General features: G+C 46.9%; 1 protein-coding gene across 1 annotated transcript in view; it reads left to right on the top strand.

Annotated features, from left to right (window-relative positions):
- The window catches only part of LOC103192625 (protein-arginine deiminase type-2), a 53870-nt gene extending 33347 nt beyond the window's left edge, over window positions 1-20523 (top strand). Inside the window, exons 7-16 of the mRNA XM_007935626.2 lie at window positions 1570-1748; window positions 7601-7704; window positions 8864-8975; window positions 10380-10487; window positions 12941-13092; window positions 13853-13997; window positions 14981-15074; window positions 17430-17515; window positions 18670-18798; window positions 20290-20523. Of these exons, the coding sequence (XP_007933817.1) occupies window positions 1570-1748; window positions 7601-7704; window positions 8864-8975; window positions 10380-10487; window positions 12941-13092; window positions 13853-13997; window positions 14981-15074; window positions 17430-17515; window positions 18670-18798; window positions 20290-20523 (1343 nt within the window). The remainder of the gene's footprint in view (window positions 1-1569; window positions 1749-7600; window positions 7705-8863; window positions 8976-10379; window positions 10488-12940; window positions 13093-13852; window positions 13998-14980; window positions 15075-17429; window positions 17516-18669; window positions 18799-20289) is intronic.
- The last annotated feature ends 985 nt before the right edge of the window (window positions 20524-21508 follow it).

Raw genomic sequence — 21508 nt, 5'->3', positions numbered from 1 at the left:
ACCCTGGAAGTCAAAACTAGTAACCCACCTCTTGCTTGTGCCTGGTGGCCATGGACATGCATCTGTGAGATACTCAACCAGGGTCTAGAGGAGCCCTTCAGTGGTTCATCCATTTATTTTGCAAGTTTTGATCAAGTGCCTTGTTTGTGCTAGGACTGTTCTAGTCACATATTCTAATCCTTGGATCTTTAACCATTGCTGTTGTTGTTGACAATCATACCAAGCTGAGCCTGATTCCACCCTTCCAGCTCTGCAGGACATAAAGAAACTCCTTCTGGAGCTGCGTAGGGTTCTACCTCCATGCCTTTGCCAATGCAAGTATCTCCTTTCCCCACCCACACCCTGTCTCTGCCACCTGCAAAGGCACCTCAGTCCCTGTCTTCCTCTCTCAGATGCTTCCACCCTGCCTCCCTTCCCCCATTCCTGGTAACATGACAGGATCTTCCTCTCACTAGTAGTTCCCTTATGATACTTCCCACATCCACTTTACCTTATCATTGGCCAAGCATTGCTCTTACACCCACATATGCTGCATCTTAATCATCTCCTTCTCTCCTGAAGGTCCTTGCCATTGCTGGTCACAGAGTAGTAATTCCAATACATGTGCTATGAATTGGCCTGAAAACTTTCTGTTGGCCTGTCCCATCGAGAGTGATATGGGAGTCATATGTTCATTTAGTAGCCATGTATTAAACACTGCCATGTGCCAGGGACTGGGTCTGGACTGGGTCTGTCAAGTGTGTGAGGCAGGCATCATCCCTGCTGTTAGGCAGATGACAGGCTCTCGGAGCTGACAACTAAACACATGGGTTCAGGTGCCATTAGAAGGGCTATGATGGAGAAGATTAAGGGGCTGTGGAAGCTCCAGAGCTTAGAAATCTGGGCAGGATTCCCAGAAGTGACACAAATGAAGACCGGAAGGAGGAAGGGAGATGACTATCTCAAGCAGAAGGGACAGCACTATGAAAAGCTAGATGAGTGTAGTGGAGCAGGAAACCTGCCTTTCCTCGCAGCCATGAAATGTGCAGTCAGAGCCCCATGTATGGGTCTTTATGCTAATGTGGCTCCTATTATATGGAAGGGAGTTTTTGGTACAAGTGGGCACATTAGTGTTTTATTTATATAAGGGGGGGGGGACCTTGGCATACCAGATTAACCACTGATTTAGGCAGCTGTTTGACTTTGGACAAGCCATTTCACTTTTCTGACACTCAGTTTCCTCATTTGTAAAATAGGAGCAATCATATCCTTCCATGAAACCTCTAGCTGCTCAATTATTGTCTATCATTTTCATATGTACCATTCATGAGAAAATTAGTCCATTGTATAGACAAGGAAGCTACAGCCAGAGAGGTCATTTGGTTCAGTGCCCAGAACTTATGCACAGCAGTGCCAAGACAATGACAATGGCCAAGCCACCAGGATATTGGTGGCATTTTCTGCTTGTGCTTTTCTGTCTGCATCTAGAGTACAAGTTATTCTGCCATCTTGTCCCCCATCAATGATTCCACCCCACTGGCCTCTTCCCGGTGAGTGCTGGGGACCTAACATTGGTTGTTTTCTCTCTAGATCCATTCTTTGGCCAGCGCTATATCCACATCCTGGGCCGGCGGAAGCTGTACCATGTGGTCAAGTACACGGGTGGCTCTGCAGAGCTGCTGTTCTTTGTTGAAGGTCTACGTTTCCCTGACGAGGGTTTCTCAGGCCTGGTCTCCATCCACGTCAGTCTGCTGGAGTATATGGCTGAGGTGAGGTCTCAAGGCCTCCACCATGATGGGATACCCCTGGGGTTAAGGTCTTAGACCCATAGATGTTACATCTTCATAATCTCAATCTCCCCTGAGCGTCCTTGCCAATGCTGGTCACAGTGTAGTAATTCAGTACATGTACTATGAATTGGCCTGAAAATTCTCTGTTGGCCTCTCCCATAGGAAGTAGGCAAGTCCTACTATAGGCCCATTCCCAGGGGTGCACAGTGTGCTTCATGGTCTTAAAGCACCAAGAAGGACCACAAACTTAGAGACCTAGAAGCCCACCCACCCACCCACCTGTATCTGCCATGGTCCTCTGAGCTGTGCTCCTTCTTATTGCACTTACTCCCCAGGAATTCCATATAGGTGAGGTGTTCTGGCATTCGCTATGCCTGATCCCTGGCTTGTACTCCTCCCTGCAGTAGTGTAGGCCCAGCTCTGAGACAAAGAGCCTTGATGGTTAGCATGAGGACCTAATTAGGCCACATGTGAGGTTTGTTAACTACCTACTGTGCACCCCATCCTGAATCCTTAACTCCTGCTCCAGACCAACCCCTCGCCCTAGCCATGGGTTATACCAACTCTGACCATGAGCTGAACCCCAAATCCCAGTCCCGTATTGGGCCTTACCTTGTTCCAGACATAGAATGGGAATCAAGGCAAGAAGGAAAGCCCCTGCCCCTCCAGAGGAGAAGTGCCCCTCACTTAGGCAGTGTCCTGCTCATGAGAACCTCTCATCAGACCCCAGCCTCTCAGATATAGGGAGGGCCCTGGCTGCTTTCCCAGATTTGAGATCCCTTCCTCATTCTTACCTGTGAGCCATTTTGGGGCAGGATACCATGGGCTCTGTAGAAGGTAAGGCTGGGACCAGACAGACTGAGTTTGAATCTTGGTTCAACCACTGTGAAATACTGGACACATGAATTAATTTCCCTGTGCCTTAGTTGGGAGCTCTGTTGTCTTAGTTGGAGTTGCTGGGTGGTACAAACAATTGATATAGTTGGCTACTAACTGAAAAGTTGGAGGAGGTACAAGTCCACCCCGAGACACCTCAGAAAAAAAGGCCTGGCAATCTACTTCTGAACAAAATCAGCCCATTGAAAACCATATGTAGTGTGGTTCTACTGACACACATGGGGTTCCCTGAGTCAGAATCAACTCAACAGTAATTGGTTGGTTTGGTTGGTTGGTGCCTTAGTTTTCTCCTCTATAAAACAAAGATAACAAAATCGTTTGCTTTTCTGGGTGGTTATGAGCATCCAAATTTGCAAAGTACTCACTCAAAAAGTACCTTCAAAAAACTAGAAATACTATGGTCCAGCAATCCCATTCCTAGGGATGTAACTTAGAGACCAGAAGTAGTGACACAGATACAAATACTCCTGTGTTCACTGCAGCTCTATTCACAACAGCAGGACAAAAAATAAATAACTGAAATGCCTATCAGCAGATGAATGGATAAGTAAAATGTGGTACATACATAAAATGGTTAGGTCATTGTTAGGTGCAGTCAGTTCAGCTCCGATTCATAGTGACCCTGTGTACAACAGAATAAAATACTGCCCAGTCCTGTGCCATCCTCACAATCATTGCTATATTTGAGCCCATTGTTACAGCCACTGTGTCAGTCCATCTTGTTAAGGGTCTTCCTCTTTTTCATTGACCCTCTACTTTATCAGGGAGCTCTGGTGGCATAGTGCCTAAGGCAATTGACTGCTAACCAGAAAGCTGGCAGTTCAAACCCCCCAGCCACTCCTTGGAAGGAAGGTTGGGCAATCTACTTCTGTAGTGATACTGCCTCAGAAACCCAAGGAGGGGTCACTGTGAGTCAAATTGACTCAACAGCATGATGTCCTTCTCCAGGACTGGTTTCTCCTGATAAAGTGTCCAAAGTACTTGAGACGAGGGCTCACCATCCTCATGTATAAGGAGGATTCCAGCTGCACTTCTTCCAGGACAGATTTGTTCATTCTTCTGGCTGTTGGTGGTATTCAGTATTCTTTGCCAACACCATAGCAAAGCATCAGTGCTTCTTCGGTCTTCTTTATTCATTGTCCAGCTTTCAAATGCATATGAGGCAATTGAAAATACCATGACTTGGGTCAGGTGAACCCTATTCTTCAAAGTGACATCTTTGCTTCTTAACACTTCAAAGAGGTCTTTGGCAGCAGATTTGCCCAATGCGATTTGTTGTTTGATTTCTTGACCACTGCTTCTGTGGGTGTTGATTGTGGATCCAAGTAATACGAAATCTTTGACAACTTCAGTCTTTTCTCCATTTAGCATGATGTTGCTTATTGGTGCAGTTGTGAGGATTTTGTTGAGGTACAATCTATACTGAAGGCTGTAGGCTTTGGTTTTCATCAGTAAGTGCCTCAAGTCCTCTTCACTTCAAGCAAACAAGGTTGTGTCATATGCATGCATATTACAGGTTGTTAATGCATTGTCCCCCAATCCTGATGTCACATTCTTCTTCATATAGTCTAGCTTCTCAGATTATTTGCTCAGCATACAGATTGAAAAAGTGTAGTGAAAGGATACTACCCTTATGAACACTTTTCCTGATTTTAAGTCACACAGTATCCCTTTGTTGTGTTTGAACGACACCCTCTTTGTCTATGAATAGGTCCCTCACGAGCACAATTCAGTGTTCTGGAATTCCCATTCTTCACAATGTTATCCATAATTTGTTATGATCCACAAAGTCAAATGCCTTTGCATAGTCAATAAAACACAGGTAAACATCTTTCTGGTATTCTCCACTTTCAGCCAAGAGCCATTTGATATCAGCAACAATATCCCCTATTCCCCATCCTCTTCTGAATCTAGCTTGAATGTCTGGTAGTTCCTTGTCAATGTACTGCTGGAACTATTTTTAATTACCTTCAGCAAAATTTTACTAATGATATTGCTCAATAATTTCTTCATTCTATTGCATCATCTTTCTTTGGAGTGGACACAAATATAGATTTCTTCCAGTTTGATGGCCAGTAAGCTGTCTTCCAGATTTCTTGATATAGATGAGTGAGTGCTTCCAGCATTGAATCTGTTTGTTGAAACATCTCAGTGGTATTCCATCAATTCCTGGAGACTTATTTTTCACCAATGCCTTCAGTGCAGTTTGGACTTCTTCCTTCAATACCATCAGTTCTTGATCATATACTGCCTCCTTGAAATGGCTGAATATTGACCAGTTAGTTCTTTTTGGTACAGTGACTCTGTGTATTCCTTCTATCTTCTTTTGATGCTTCTTGCATTATTCAATATTTTGCACATAGAATCCTTAAGTATTGCAATTCAAGGCTTGAATTTTTTCTTTAGTTCTTTCAACATGAAATTGTTAAGGGTGTTCTTCCCTTTGGCTTTCTAACTCCAAGTCTTTGCACATTTCATTATAATACTTCACTTTGTCTTCTCTAGTGGTCCTTTAAAATCTTCAGTTCTTTTACTTCATCAGTTCTTCTATTCACTTTAACTACTCTACATTCAAGACCACGTTTCAGAGTCTCTTCTGACATCCATTTTGGTCTTTCCTTTCTTTCCTGTCTTTTTAACGATCTTTTGCTTTCCTCATCTATGATGTCTTTGATGTCATCCCACAACTCGTCTGATCTTCGGTCATTAGTGTTCAATATCTCGAATCTATTCTTGAGATGGTCTCTAAATTCAAGTGGGATATACCCAAGGTTGTATTTTGGCTCTTGTGGATTTGTTTTAATTTGCTTCAGCTTCAGCTTGAATTTGCATATGAGCAATTGATTCCACAGTTGGCCCCTGGCCTTATTCTGATAGATGATATTAGGCTTCTCCTACATCTCTTTCCACAAATGTAGTCAGTTTGATTCCTGTGTTTTCTATTTGGCAAATATACATGTAGAGTCACTGTTTATGTTGTTTAAAGGGGTATTTTCAATGAATAAGTCATTGGTCTTGCAAAATTCTATTATGCAATCATCAGGTCCTTTCTATCTCCAAGCCATATTTTCCAACTATGGGTCCTTCTTTGTTTCTAACTTTTGTATTCCAATCACCAATAATTATCAATGTGTCATATATTTATAGAAGACACAATTACAGATATAACCAAATACCTTGAGAGATTGGTTTTCTAGATTTGAAGACTTAGGAGCTTAGTTTCATGGGACAACTCAGTCAATTGGCCTATGAAAGTTCACGAAGTCCATGTTCTACATCCTAGTGAAGTGAGTAGCATCTGGGGTCTTAAAAGCTTGCAAGCAGCCACCTAAACTACACTATTGGTCTCTACTTGTCGGGAGCAAAAGGGCAAGAAGGTAACCAAAATCACAGAAGAAACAAGTCTACAAGGCTAATAGCCTACATGAGCTATAACCCCTACTGCCCTGAGACCAGAAGAACTAGATGGTGCCTGGCCACCACCACTGACCAATCTGACTAGGGCTCCAACAAGTGATGCTGGTTAGAATGCAGAACAAAACTCAGATTTCCTAAAAATGACCAGATTAACTGAGACCAGAGACCAGAGGTCTGTCCCCCTGAGACTATTGCTCTGAGGCACTCTTCAAACCTTGAACCAAAACTTTCCCCTGAGATCACCTTTTAATAGAAAAGCAGAGTGGCTCATAAAATAAAGGATATTACTCACTAGATCAGTGATCTATTAAAAATATATATATGTATGGGTCTAAAAGGTCAGTATTTATTCCAAAGCAAAGATGAGAAAATAAGGGGGCAGAGAATCTGGAATGCTGGAAATGGAACAATCAGAACACTATTAATGAGAATGTTGACACAATGTGAAAAATGTATGATACCATTGATCAATTTGTGTGGGAATTGTCAAAGGGGAACCTAACTTGCTATGTAAACTTTCACTAAAAACACATGAAATAAAAAGGCACCCTCATGCTCCAGGGAAGAGGTGAAATCCGAAAAGGCAAAGCCAGCAGGACTGGACACAAAGAAGGGGCTTCTCCAGCTCCCACTCAGGCCCAGAGCAGCCTAGCCCCTAGAGTCTCTCAGACTGGCCCCACTGGGAGCACCAACAGAGACTCAAAAGGCAGACCTGGGGTGCTCTGGTGGCATAGTGCCTAAGGCGTCTGACTGCTAACCAGAAAGCTGGCGGTTCAAACTCACCAGCCACTCCTAGAAAGGAAGACTGGGCAATCTACTTCTGTAGAGTTACTGCTTCGGAAACCCAAGGAGGGGTCGCTATGAGTCAGTGGCAGTGAGTTTGTTTTTTTCATTAGGGCTGGAGAGGCAAGCAGTCTGGTGCATGTGGCAAGCCACACCCATGGTCCCATCCCCCCATCCCTCCCTCCTCAGCCCCACCCCCGTCACCATCCTTCCTGCCAAGAGCAGGGGTTGGTTTCATGTAACTTTTCAAAGCTGCCACTCAAAGGATCCCTGGAATCCTATTGCAAACTGCCTGAACGGTTCCTTAAAACACAGTATAGTCTGCATATAGCATTCTACCAGACAGCTTTGAAATGCTCCTACTTAGAAAAGGGTGGGGTGCCCAGAGCAAAAACAGAAGCAGGCCCAGGACTGGCTCAGCCATCATGTGGCCAGTTTCAGGAGGAGAACTTTGATCAGGGCAGTAGCTAAGAATGCAGCAGCCAGACCATCCATCCTGGGTTTAAGTCCTGGTTAACATCTCTGAGACTCAGTTTCCCAATCTATCCAATGGAGATTACAGTAGTATCTACCCCTGGGGTGGTTGTAAGGCAGAAATGAATTGGTGCATGTGCAGGTACTTTGCACGGGGCCTAAATAGATGCACTGTTGTCACCAGTGTCACCCTCTTTGAAAGGCAGGAGCGTAAAGCACCGTGAGGAGACGTTGATCTCTCCCCTTTCTCTCATACCCAGGAGATTCCCCTGACACCCATCTTCACAGACACCGTGCTATTCCGGATTGCTCCGTGGATCATGACGCCCAACATCCTACCTCCAGTGTCGGTGTTTGTATGCTGGTAAGGGATGGCCAAGAGCTGAGGCTTCAGGGCCAGACGGACCTGAGTTAGAATTCTGGCTTTGTCACCAGCTGTGTGACCTTGAACCTCTCTGTGCCTCAGTTTCTCTGAAATGCCCACATCACACAGTCACTGTGAGGGTTAAATGAGATGAACCAAGCAAAGCATTGATGCATTTATGCATGCATCCTGGCACAAATGTGTACACTAAGAATAATAGCTACCCTCTTCTTTCTCAGTCTAGGCCCATACCATGCAGTTGGGAGCCACCTGTGCGATAGGCTCACCTCATTTTACTCATTCATTAAGCCGAATTTTACTGAGCACCTATTATGTGCTTAGGGAACCCTGGTGGCATAGTGCTTAAGGCATTTGACTGCTAACCAGAAGGCTAGCAGTTCAAACCCACCAGCCACTCCTCAGAAGGAAGGTTGGGCAATCTACTTCTGTAGTGATACTGCCTTGGAAACCCAAGGAGGGGTTGCTGTGAGTCAGATCCGACTCGCTGGCAGTGTTGGGTTTGTTTTGGTTTGGTTATTATGTGTTTAAAGAGACTTAGTAGTGTAGGTAGTTAAGTACTCAGCTGCTAAACAAAAGATTGGCATTTCAAACCTAGTCACCCATGGGTGAAAGATGAGGCTGTCTACTTCCGTAAAGATTTACAACCTTGGAAACCCTATGGGGTAGTTCTGCTCTGTTCAGTAGGATGGCTATGAGTCATAATGGACTTGAAGGCAATGGTTATTATGTGCTGGGCAGATTCAGCAAGATGAGAAGCAGGGGGAGGAAGTGCCTACAGGCGGATGGCTTGCAGCACTGAAGGGGACTCCAAGGTCCTGAGCCCATCCCCAACCCTGTGATGGGCAGCACATGGCCACTTCTCCTGGGCATTGCTCTTTTTTGAAAATCCAGGGGGACCTAGAGATGTAAGGCTTTGTGGCAGGTGGAAGTAAGAGTCCCCTCCTCATTCTGTTTGCTCATGACTTTGACAAAACATCACATGGGAGGGTAGGTTTATGGGAAACTTGGCCTTGGATTCCGTCAGCCTTTCTCAAAGGCACAGAGAACACAGATGGTGTCTCATCTACCTTGCACCTACCCCTACCTCTGTAGGGCGGGCCTTTGTCTCTCCTTACCCTTCTGCCCCTAAACTTCTCAGCATGAAGGACAATTACCTGTTCCTGAAAGAGGTGAAGAGCCTGGTCGAGAAAACCAACTGTGAACTGAAAGTCTGCTTCCAGTACATAAACCGGGGTGACCGCTGGATCCAGGTGAGAGGCCAGGCTCAGAAGGGTGGGGCCCAGGGGCCAGACCAGAAGAGTTGGCTTAACGTAACTCCCCAGCCTCCAGCCACTCTGCATATAGGAATCTTCCATCAAATAATATGCACACAAAGAAGGAATGGAAGAGGCAGTTCCTGACTGTGTTGTTTCTTAAAGCAAAAGGCTGAAAAACAACATTAAGTATCCATCTGTAGGGTACCAGTCAGATATGTCTGGTCAAACCTTACCATAGTGCTATGCAATAGCTGAAGAGAAGGGGACCAGTCTGTAAGTACAGAGACGGAACAAGCCCCACATTACATTGTTACTTGTACCGAGATGTATACAGTACAAAATGCCACCATTTATGTGAGATTGAAAGGAAGTCTTAAAACGACCTTTGAAAACAGTAAGCTAGGTGAAATAGGACAGAAGGCCAATACTGTATGATCTCACTTATATGAAATAAATGTGTGGAAACCAAAGATTATTCCTGGTTACTAGGAGGGAGCTCTGGTGGCATAACACCTAAGGTATTTGATTGCTAACCAGAAGGCTGGCGGTTCAAACCCACCAACCACTCCTGGGAAGGAAGGTTGGGCAACTTCTGTAGAGATACCACCTTGGAAACCCAAGGAGGGGTCTCTGTGAGTCTAATCGATTCGATGGCAGTGAGTTTGAGTTTTCGGGTTAGGGGTCGGAGGGAGGAGAAAAGATGGAGGTTTTGTTTGGAGGCATTGAGTTTATGTTAATGGCGGTGGAATATTTTGGAAAAGAATAGTGATAATGGTGGCTGGTGGCACAACGTGAAATATGTCACCAATGCAATTGAAGCTCTGGTGGCACAGTGCCTAAGGCATTTGACTGCTACCCAGAAAGAAGATTGGTGGTTCAAACCCACCAGCCACTCCGTAGAAGGAAAACGGGGCACTCTACTTCCATAAAGATTTACTGCCTCAGAAACCCAACAGGGGTCATTGACTCAATGGCAGTGAATTTACTTTGAGTTTTTTGGTAATTGAATTGTAAATGTGAAAGTTGTTGTATTGGCACATGTTTTAGTGTGTATATTTTCACCACAATAAAAAAAATTACAATTGTGAGACGTACAAACATGCTTGTGATATGCTGAGAATGTTTCTAGGAGGATCTGTAAGAAGCTGCTGCTGGCATTTGCCTGCAAGAAGGAGAATGGGGGACCAGCAGATAGAGTGCAAGGGACTAACTTTTCACTCTATGCTCTTGTGCCTTTTGAGTTTTATGCCCATGGCACAAATTACTTACATTTTCAAAAGCCCCTCCCAGTCCCACTCAGGCCGGAGGGTATTCCCCGGAGCCCCTAGGAGGGGCCTCCACATGGGAGCTGTCCAGCCCTCCAGACTCATCTGAGAGCTCTCCTTGCTGTCTCCACAGGATGAAGTTGAGTTTGGCTACATTGAGGCCCCCCACAAAGGTTTCCCTGTGGTGTTGGACTCCCCCCGAGATGGATACCTGAAGGACTACCCAATGAAGCAGCTCCTGGTGAGAAGCCAAGGGCCGCCTAGCTAAGAGGGCCATCCCATGGACTCCTTATTCTGCTGCCTAGAGCCTTCATTGTCTCATCTGCATAGTGGGTCAGTTGGGGTAGTGCCTGCTCAGGTCATTTCCTGCTCTAATAACTGATGCTGTTGCAAGATGTGTAGAATGCCAAGACATGGGAACTGCAGGAGATGGAGGCAGGGCGAGCCCCAGCTCCAGGGCTCTGTCCCATGCTGCTGCGCCACCTCCAACATGAAGCAAAGTAAGTTTTAGGAGTGGAAAAGGATAATTACCAATTGTTGAAAATCATGGTTCCAACTTCAGAGCTTGTGAGAACCTTGAGGCCCTGGTCTTCAGCTCTTTTTTTTTTTTAAGCAATCTGACTCCCCCAGTTTTTCCCTCCCTTTATGCCCTCCACGACCTGCTGTGTGAGGACAATGGTCATGGGTCACCACAGGACCACACATTCTTCTTGAGAGAATTCACTAACCTCATCTCCTACCCTGGGGAGAAGGTGGAGCCCATAGTGTGAGCACAAAGCTCTGGAGTGTCATCTGGACCTGACCTTCAGTCCTGGCTCCACCCCTTAGCAACAGTGTGGCCTTGAACAAGTAACTGAAGCTCCATGAACCTCAGTTTGCTCATCTGTAAAATGAGGATGAAAACAGTACAGGTCTCATAGGATTGCAGTGAAGACTGAAGGTGCTAAGGCATCAGTGCTGCACCTGATGGAATGACCATTGTTAGCAGTTGTTATGATCATCATTTCACAACCCTGGGCACAATCGTTGGTAAGATTACTGTCCCCATGCCCGTCTCTTGCACATCTGGAGAAGCCAAGTCAAATTGGCCACCAGCAGTTGTTACCGCAGGCATGAGACTAGAGACCTCCCAGAACCTGCCCACTCCCTTTTCCCTGGGCTGCCACCTGTCTTCAGTGTTCCAGCTGGCATAGTTTCAGGATCCCAGATGGCATTGTTCCTGACTGCATTCCTGTCTGCCAACGTAATGCTGTAAAGCCCCAGCTGTCTACGCTCCTGGGAGCTCCCACCTGGCCAGTTGGGGCTCCCAGGTGAGAAAGCACTAAGCAGCAGTGACCCACCCCACCAGGCTCAGCTGTCCCTTGAGCCTCTCAGCTGGGTCAGCAGAAGCCAAATCCTCCTACTCCACTGGTTTTGGTCAGTAGGGATTTCGTCAGGCAAGCTTTGTTGTTGTTGTTGTTGTTATGTGCCGTCGAGTCAAACCTGACTCATAGCGACCCCTCCTTGGGTTTCCGAGGCAGTATCACTATGGAAGTAGGATTGCCCAACCTTCCTTCCGAGGAGTGGCTCGTGAGTTTGAACCGTCAGCCCTCTGGTTAGCAGGCAAGTGTCTTATCCACTATGCTACCAGAGCTCCCCAGGCAAGCTTTAGACCCAGCAAATTATACAAGTTCCCAAACAAGGTCCCTACTTTTTTATCAAAAAATCATGAAAAGACCCTTCATGTTCAAGGAGTCGATGGAGCTACATCTCATGTGCCAACTCCATTCTGGTGGAGCTCTGTGTTAAGAAGGATTCTGAGGCTGCATCTGGGTTTGGTGGAAAAGTATGTTGAATTGGGAATGGTTCACATTCCCATGGTAAGTATCTGTACTCATCTACCATTGCCACGTGGAGTGATTAGCTTTCACTAGCCAAGGGTGCCTTCACAAACAGTCCCCAAATCTCAGGGGCTAACAACGAAGGCTTATTATCTCTTGCTCACATTCCATATTGACTGTGGCTCTGCTTCCTTGTGTCTTCCTCATCCTAGAGTCCAGGGAAATGCCACTCTCTGACACCGGGAGAGGAGAAAGGGAGGGAAATGCCACTCTCTGACACCAGGAGAGGAGAAAGGGAGGTAGTGGGCTCATGCAGTGCTCCTTACAACTTCTGCTTTTAATTGGCATGTATCACTTCTGCTCACATTTCATTGGCCAAAGCAAGTCACATGACCAAGTCTGCCCTCAGATGGGGAAACGTATTCCTTCTCACAAGGCAATGAGTCAGGATGCAAAATCCTCACTGGGAAGTGGGTAGCAGATCTCTGGGGACAATAATATAATCTCCTACCCTGCCTCAGGTCCCCTGCTCCAACATTTGTTGTTGAGATAGGGAAATTGAGGGCCAGAGAAATTAAGAGATGAGGAGGGACATCAGTAGCACAAATGAAGTCACATTATGTGTGTGTGATACTTGGAATAGAGTTAGAGGCATACACACACTCATCTACTCACACTTACACTCACACCGAGATGTGCACATGCTTAGCCTCCCCATGCCCAGGGCCTGTCCTGTGGTGGAAATAAGCAGACCATGAGCACCCCCCTAGAAGTCAAGGCCCACAATGCCAGACTGAAGGTGGTGATAGAATGTCCATCAGAGGGTGGCTGAGGACTGCTGGAGATTAATGACAGATGTGTGCCCTCTGCCTAGGGCCCGGACTTTGGCTATGTGACCCGGGAGCCCCTCTATGAGCCCGTCACCAGCCTGGATTCATTTGGGAACCTGGAAGTCAGTCCCCCAGTAACCGTGAATGGCAAGGCGTACCCCTTGGGCCGGATCCTCGTCGGGAGCAGCTTTCCTCTGTAAGAGAAGCTGGAAGGGCGGGGGCCGTGGGGTGGGGAGTCACTGTTTTTCATTAGGGGTGGCCTGGGGTGCTTAAACATGGAGTGATTGGCTGGGAAAAATGACCCCCTCCCATGACTCTCTCATAAGATACAGACGCTCTTGGAAAGAAAACCAAGTTAGCCTTTACATCTTTTTTCCCCCCCAGTATTTTCACTGAAGTCCTGTGGAAATGAAATTTGTCTGTCTGCCTGAAAATTTTTTATCCCTTTTTAAAAAAAAAAAAAAACTTTTTATTTTGATTTACATCTTAATATGAATTGGGATCCAACATAAAACTAAGGAAATAACTCTCTTCCCAAAATAGAGATTAAGGAGCACTGGTGATGCAGTGGTTAAGGCCTTGGCTGCTAACCAAGCCGCTCCACAGAAGAAAAGTGAGGCAGTCTGCTTCCACACATTACAGCTTTGGAAATACTATGGGGCAATCCTACTCTGTTCTATAGGGTTGCTATGAGTCAGAATCAACTCGATGGCAATGAGTTTATAATGACATTATAAACCAGATAGGGAAGGGATGGAGAAGTCCAGGGAAGGAATACTGCAACGGGATGAGTGGGAGCATTCCGGTGAACCCTCTGGGCTGTCCGTCAACAGACAAGGCAAGAGCGGACATGGCCCTGCCCCAGAAACATGAGTCCCTGTGGGTGTCTGTGACACCCACACTCCCTGCCCAGGTGACCCACCAGCCAACGATAAGGCAGATTCTTCTTTGATCAGGTCCGGTGGTCGGAGGATGACCAAGGTGGTGCGTGACTTCCTGCAGGCCCAGCAGGTGCAGGCACCCGTGGAACTCTACTCAGACTGGCTGACTGTGGGCCATGTGGATGAGTTCATGACCTTTGTCCCCATCCCAGACACAAAGGTGAGCTAGCCCCCAAACCTGGGGTCAACAGGGTGGAGGACAACCCATGTCCTCCCAGCCCTGACCAGCAGAGGGCAGGGTCTAGAGGAGGTAACCTGCATAGAAGAAGAAGGAAGTAGGCTGAAGTTGGTTTGTGTGTTGTCACTGTGATATAGTCATGGAAGTGGATGCCACGTAGCACTCTCTGAGAAGTTTGGAATAGTGCAGTCCGACAGTAATAGAATGTGATCCACAATGCAAGCCATATATGTAATTTTACATTTTCTAGAAGCCACATTTTAAACAATAATAAGAAACAGATGAAGTTAATCTTAATAATACGTTCTATTTAACCTGATAAATCAAAAAATAGCATTTTAACATGTAATCAACATAAAATTACGATGAGATATTTTATGTTCTTTTTTCTACTAAGTCTTGAAAATCCAATGTATGTTTTACTCTCATGAACCAAAAACCAGATGGTGTCGAATCAGTTCCAGCTCATGGTGACCCCAGCTCATGGTGACATCAACTCATGGTGACCCCATGTGTTTCAGAGTAGAACTGCCCTCCATGGGTTTTTCACACAGCACATCTCAACTCAGACAAACCACAATTCAAGTGCTTGATAGCCACATGGGGCCAGTGGCTACCATACTGGTCAGTACCTCTAGAGAGCAATGAGGTACAGACCTGACGTTCTAGAAGGAGATTCTTGTATTTCCTCAAGTGGGAGGAATGGCTGTGACTTTATACTCTGGCCTGGCCTCTTGGCCACTTGGAGAAGTTCTTCTACTCTGAGCTTGACTTGATGACGTTCTACTGCGGTGGAGGGATTTCTGTAGCAACGAGGTTGAGAACTGCTCCTCTGAAACAGAGAACGCCCTCCCAGGCAGCCTTTGTGCTTAGTATTGGAGGCTGGAGGCCATGTGCAGACAGGGCTGGGATCCCCAGGACAGGGGCTCCCTCTGCTGACACTGTCCCCCTGGACTCCCTCGCAGCAATTCCGGATGCTCATGGCCAGCACTGCGGCCTGCTACAAGCTCTTCCGGGAGAAGCAGAAGGAGGGCTATGGGGAGGCCATCATGTTCAAAGGTGAGTGGCCACAGGACTGTGGCAGAGACAGAGGAGCTCAAGCTCCTAGCAAGACCCTCAGGAGGATTGGGGGCGGGGGGTGAGCACTTTGTCCCTGAGTACCAGCTCCACTTCCCTGAGGCATCTGTCCCACTCCATGGTTTGTAAGGTCACCACAGTGGGAAGCAGCCCTGCCCTCTTGGGACCCTTGTCAGATGACCCATGCTCACTTTTCCTTATTATCGTCAATAGCACCAAGTGCTTCTTAAGAACCTTGTATATGCTTTGAATGTGGGAAAAAGACCAGGTGATCTGCTTCTGTAAAGATTACAGCCCAAAAAACCCTATGGGGCAGTTCTGCTCTGTCCCCTGCAGCCACTATAAGTTGAATCAACTCAGCAGTACCAAACAACAGCATATGCTTTAAATCTCACCAGACATAGGAGAGTTAAATGGTTCAAAATCAAAAGGTGATCCAGATGCAGGGAACTTACAGAGAGGGAGATGAGAGAGAAGCATAGAGAATGTGCCTCAGAGGCAGGAAGTAGTGAACTGCGACAGACACTGATAGACAGTGAGACATCATCACTGTTGGCCCCAGAGGGAGGAACTATCTGCTTAATTTAGACACTTGCATAACTGGGACGGAGATAGACTGGGAAGAGGTTTGTACTTGACTTAGTCATGGAAAGAGGGAAAGCTGATCAGGTGAGAGCAGTGAGCCAGGCTCAAGAAGCCATGACAAGCCCTTATGTGTTTTTCTTATTTTTGTCACTTTTCAGGTTGGTATCTCCAATATACCTCATTCCTTTCCCCAGCCCTCTCTACCCAGTGTTTCTGACAGTAACTGCAATCTAGACAGACAAGACCAATTTAAGACCATCATCCTTTTGAAATTCTCTACTGATGGAAATTTTTTTCTTGGCATGGCAGGCACATGTCCTGGCTTTCTGGAGGCTTCTTTTCTGTAAATACACCCCAAGAACTACCCATGAACCAGTGCTGTTGAAGTGACTTCAACTCCTGGGGATCCCTTGTGTGTCAGAGTGGAACTGTGCTCCATAGGATTTTCAATTGTTGGCATTTTGGAAATAGAATGCCAGGCCTTTCTTCCAAGGCACCTCTGGGCAGACTAGAACCTCCAGCCTTTCGGTCTGCAGCCCAGTGCATTAACCATTGGCACCACCCAAGGACTCCAAAAAGCTACCCATAGGATGTAGGGGATGTTATCTCTGTACAGATGGAACTGAGTGGTGGTATGGAAGCAGCTTGGGTGCAGGGTCTGACAGCCCAATCTCTTCGGCCCTGACAAGTAACAAGCCAAAATCACCAGCAGGTGATTCCCAGATCGGGCAAACCAACAAACAAAAATTGTCCTGAACGTAGGCTCTGAGCCACACTACCTGGGTCTATATAAAGTCTCTGCCACTTGCTGGCTATGGGATCTTGGACAAGTCACTTCACCTCTTCTTTCATGATAGTGGCTACCTCATAGCACTGTGGAGAAGATTAATGAGTTAATCCATGTTGAGCATTTAGAAGCATGCCTGTCACATAATATGTGCTCAGTGAGTATTAGGTATCACTCATCAGGCCAGAAGCTACATGGCTGTTACAGTGGAACAGGAGGCAGGGGCAGGCACAGCGCAGGGCAGAGGCCGAGCATGAGGCAGGGCTAGAAAATGGGAAAGTGATGGCTCTGGGCTTCTGCTCCTAGCACACTCACGCTGGTCAGCTGCTCACCCTTAAGACTGAGCTCTAGTTTCAGCCAAACAAAATACAGGCATATGAGTTTACCTCAAGTAGATACACTCCTTGGAGAGAACAATCATGGGAGAAAGAAGGGCTGCTTATGCACAGGGAGAGAGCTCAGGGGGCAGAAGTGCATGGAGGGATGGACACTAGAAAGCAGTAACTATGGGGAGGAAATGGGAGGGGAGCTGTTGCATTGTGGTAAACTGGTCAATGACATGAGACAAAGTATATGTGAAGTGCTGTATAGAAAGTGAATTTGCTCTGTAAATCTTCACCCAAATCACAATTAAAAAAAAAATAAAAAGACTGGGCTCTAGGCAGGAGACTCAGGTGGCTGCCTGCACCTCCCCACCCCCACCCTACTTGCCAGAGAGACTGAAGGCAGCTACTCCCCTCTCCCTGGCCCAGGCAACGTGGCTGACTCTGGAGAACGGAGTGTATGCTGCCCTTCCCAGGCAGAGGGGACCTATTTCTCCTGTAGTCACCCTCCTGTGCCTCAGGCTATCCTCAGCCCCATCCTCCTACCCCAGCAGTTAGCCCATGGGTTGGAGGTGTTTGGCAGAGGGTTACCCAGCCTGGGTTACTGAGACTGGACCATCCTCTGTCCTCTGACCCCCACAGGCTTGGGTGGGATGAGCAGCAAGAGAATCACCATCAACAAGATTCTGTCCAATGAGAGCCTTGTGCAGGAGAACCTGTACTTCCAGGTAAGGGCAGGGCAGGGGTCCAGTGGTGCTGGGGGGCTGGGACAGAGGGCCACCAGGAAGGATGAAGCTGTGCCTAGTGGCACCCCTCATATCTTTGGGGCTCTACGAGAATGGCCAAGAGCTCAGGGGCTCCCACCCAGACACATGAGCATAGGGAAGACCCTCAACAAGTATTCAGTTCAGCCTCCTCACTTACTCTTGTGCTGAAGCTGGACAGTAAAAGAGGAGATGGAGGGTGGAACGTGCAGATCAGCAGAGGCTGGAATCTGGCAGAAAACCTGGAAAGGGAGGCACTCCAGGCAGCTACAAATAGCCAAGGTCCTCATAAGGCTAGAGCCCATAAAGCTCTAGCTATAGGCTACAGGCCTGATCTCCTGAAAAATGAATATATGCCCTAAATTTTGAATAGTTTTAGGGGATCACAGATCCCTAAAGTTTTCTATCTATGGATAGACCCCACTTTCTGAGTCCCAAAGTCCTAAAGGTTATATCTAGAAGGAGAAGCTAGTCAAGAGGGTTGTATGTATTTTGAGTTAAATCTCCTTTTATTTGCATTGGCATATTTTAAAAGAACAACTTGGAGGGGGAGGAAAGAAAACTCAAACAAGTTTAAACAAAAGGGCATTTTTGGCTCATAGAAATGGAAAGCCCAGCAGTTGTGTGGGTTTCAGGCACAGGTTGATCAGGGTTCCAGCTCCATTTCTCTGCACTTCTTGGGCTCTACAAGTGCCCTCATGGCAGGCATATGGCTGGAACAGTTCAAGGGCTCACATTCACCCAGCACACCATCCACAATTAGAGAACAATTGAACATAAGCCTTACATTCGACTCTGACATGGCCAACATGGTTCATGGCCAACATGAACCAATCACTATGGCTAGGGGAATGCCATATGCTGGTTGGCTTAATCCTGGTTTACTGTCTGTGGTGTTCCTCTTTGTGGTTATTATTTCTGCGGGTACTGAGCCCCATTGGAGAGGAGCACTGCAAGAGGTAGTGAGGTGCTAGGTGAGCATTGGAAGTCCCCTGGAGCACCAGGGGCCCTGGCTGATGCCGCAGATGGGGTGGGGTTGACAAAGGTAGCAGGGATAGGCCTGGGTGGCAAGGATGTGTCCTCTCACCCACCTGCCCTCCCACCTTCTCCCTGCTCAGCGCTGCCTGGACTGGAACCGCGACATCCTCAAGAAGGAGCTGGGGCTGACCGAGGAGGACATCATTGACCTGCCTGCTCTGTTCAAGATGGACGAGGGCCGCCAGGCCAAACCCTACTTCCCAAACATGGTGAGTGTCCCCAACCCTTGCCCCAGGCCAAATGAGGGCAGCCAGATCCAGAAGAAGTCCTCAGCAAAGGGGTCCAGTCCTAGCTGAGCCATGGTGTGGCCTCATACCACTCACCCCAGGTACTTCCCCTCTCTGGGTCTCCATTCCCTCTTGGGGGTGACAGACTTGTCTTGCTCCCCACTAGGACACTAGGGAATCCTTTACCTTAACAGAGAGAGAAGGGTTTTGTAAAAGTTTAAAAGTCCTTTCTGCACAGGAGGGATTCTTTTTATCATTGAGGCAAGTCCTCCATGAGATAGAAAGAGGTTAGAGAAATATACACAACATACATATACAGAGACATAATCAGATACATATATACACACATTCGCACACATATATGCAGGCACACCTCATTTTATTGTGCTTTGTTTTATTGCACTTCACAGATAGCGCTTTTTTTTTTTTTTTAAGAAATTGAAGGTTTGTGGCAACCTTGTGTCAAGCAAGTGTATAGGTGCCATTTTTTCCAACAGCATATGCTCATTCCAGGTCTCTGTGGCACATGTTGGTAACTTTCACAATATTTCAAACTCTTTCAAAATGCTAGTGCACATTTAATAGGCTACAGTATAGTATAAACATAACTTTTATTTGCACTGGGAAACCAAAACGTTCGTGTGATTTGCTTTATCGCAATACTCGCTTTATTAAGGAGGTCTGGAACTGAACCCGCAGTATCTCCGAGGTCTGCCTGTGCGTATACATGGACATAATCAGATACATATGTGTACACATTATACATATATATGCATAATCACATACATAAGGTTTTTGTTGGCTAATTTTTGGCCTTTCTTCTTGGTCTTTGTTGGTCAAGAAGCTCCACTGAAACCTGTCCACCATGGGTGACCCTGCTGTTGTTTGAAATACTAGTGGTATAGCCTCCAATATCATAATAGCATGCAAGCCACCACAGTGCAACAACCTGGCAGACAGGTGACATAATTCATTCTGTTATACATAAGGTTTCTATGAGTTGGAGCTGATTCAATGGCAACTTACAACATGGACGTAACCAGATACGTATATACACAGATATATACATGTGCACATACATAATCAGATATATATGCACACACATATATATATGTCTCTATACATAAGATCCATATATATACACATGTGAATGCACATAGATGCAGACATGCTCATGTACATACTGCACATAGCCATGTGCAGATATATGCGTGAGCATAATGCACACATGTATATAACTGTGTATAATGCACACTCTTCTGTGCAGAGGCAGGTTGCCTGGTTTTCCACTTCAGTTCTCCATGTATGAGTTACGTAGCCCCTCTGTGCCTCAGTCTTCTCATCTATAAAGTGAGGACAACAATAGTCCCTGCTTCATAGGGTTGTTGTGAGGGTTCAATGACCTTAGAGAAGTTTCAGGCATGTAGTAGGCATTCACTCAGCAGGAGCTGTTGTCACAATCTCCTGTCACAGGTGAACATGATTGTGCTCAACAAGGACCTGGGCATCCCCAAGCCATTTGGGCCCCAGGTCGAAGATGTGTGCTGCCTGGAGACGCATGTGTGCTCCCTGCTGGAACCCCTGGGCTTCTGCTGCACCTTCGTCGATGACATTTCCGCCTACCACAAGTTTCTGGGAGAGGTCCACTGCGGTACCAATGTCCACCGGAAGCCCTTCGCCTTCAAGTGGTGGCACATGGTGCCCTGACCTGCAGGAGCCATTGGCGCGTTCCTCTTCCCCACGCTCTCCAGACCCCTTGCACCCCTCCCCCAGAACCTTCACCTGTCTGACATGGGCTGCACTGCCCCATGGGGAGACCTTCAGGAAATGGGGTAGGATTTGGAGCATCTGTGCCTTGCCCTCCCTGAGAAGGGTCTCAGCATCCACTGAAGCCACTTACAGTGAACCTCAACTCTGAAAAGTAGTTGGGCATCTGGCCAGTGTCTGCATAGCCCTGACATGAAAAACAAAGCATAAAGCCATGTACCCAATCCATTCCCAAAAAAAATCCTCAGGGTCTGGCCCAAAACTGAATAAGGGGAGAAGGGAAGGAGGTCTGGGATCATCAGTTCTTCCAGTAGCCTTGCCCTGAAGTTCAAGGTAGAACACATGGGACCCCAGACATACCTTGAGCTGCTATCATCATTTCATCATCATCATTGTTTAAAATTTCATCATTGTCATCATTTCAAATTCACCTCCCTTGGGGCTTCCAGGTGGCTGTCCCCAGTTATTCATTCCTTACCAGCCTCTCTCAAACCCTCCTGGCTTTCTCTCTGCAGTGTGGACACTGTTGGCTAGCCCCCTCCACTCCCTGAGGGTCCAATAACTTAGTTTAGAACCTTCCCTGCAAACAGATGTTATCTGAGCAGGCTTCTCCATTTGAGAGATGCTACTTATGCCTCATCTTCCTCATGGACACAGGCTCTCTCAGATGCATGAGGGCTTCTCCCCAGACCAGCATCCTTGTGGCCCAAGAGTTCAGTGCATACACATGCCCTGGGGTCAGCCATATCCAGCTTCACCACCTGCCAGGCTCAGACCTTCCCCCAGGATATAAATGATGACCTGCCCATCTTCCCCAGACAACAGACCCAACACACAAGGACTCTGGCTTAGGCCTCCAGCCTGAACAGTCAGTTCTGGGCCAACTGCTGACCTTAGAGATGGATTATCCCACTAAAATTCACCA

This window comes from Orycteropus afer, unplaced genomic scaffold, assembly GCF_000298275.1.
Source record: "Orycteropus afer afer isolate SDZICR_OR568_19922 unplaced genomic scaffold, OryAfe1.0 scaffold00031, whole genome shotgun sequence".
Lineage (NCBI taxonomy): Eukaryota > Metazoa > Chordata > Mammalia > Tubulidentata > Orycteropodidae > Orycteropus > Orycteropus afer.
Note: the sequence above shows the minus strand (reverse complement) of the source record. Positions and strands in the feature narration are given on the sequence as shown.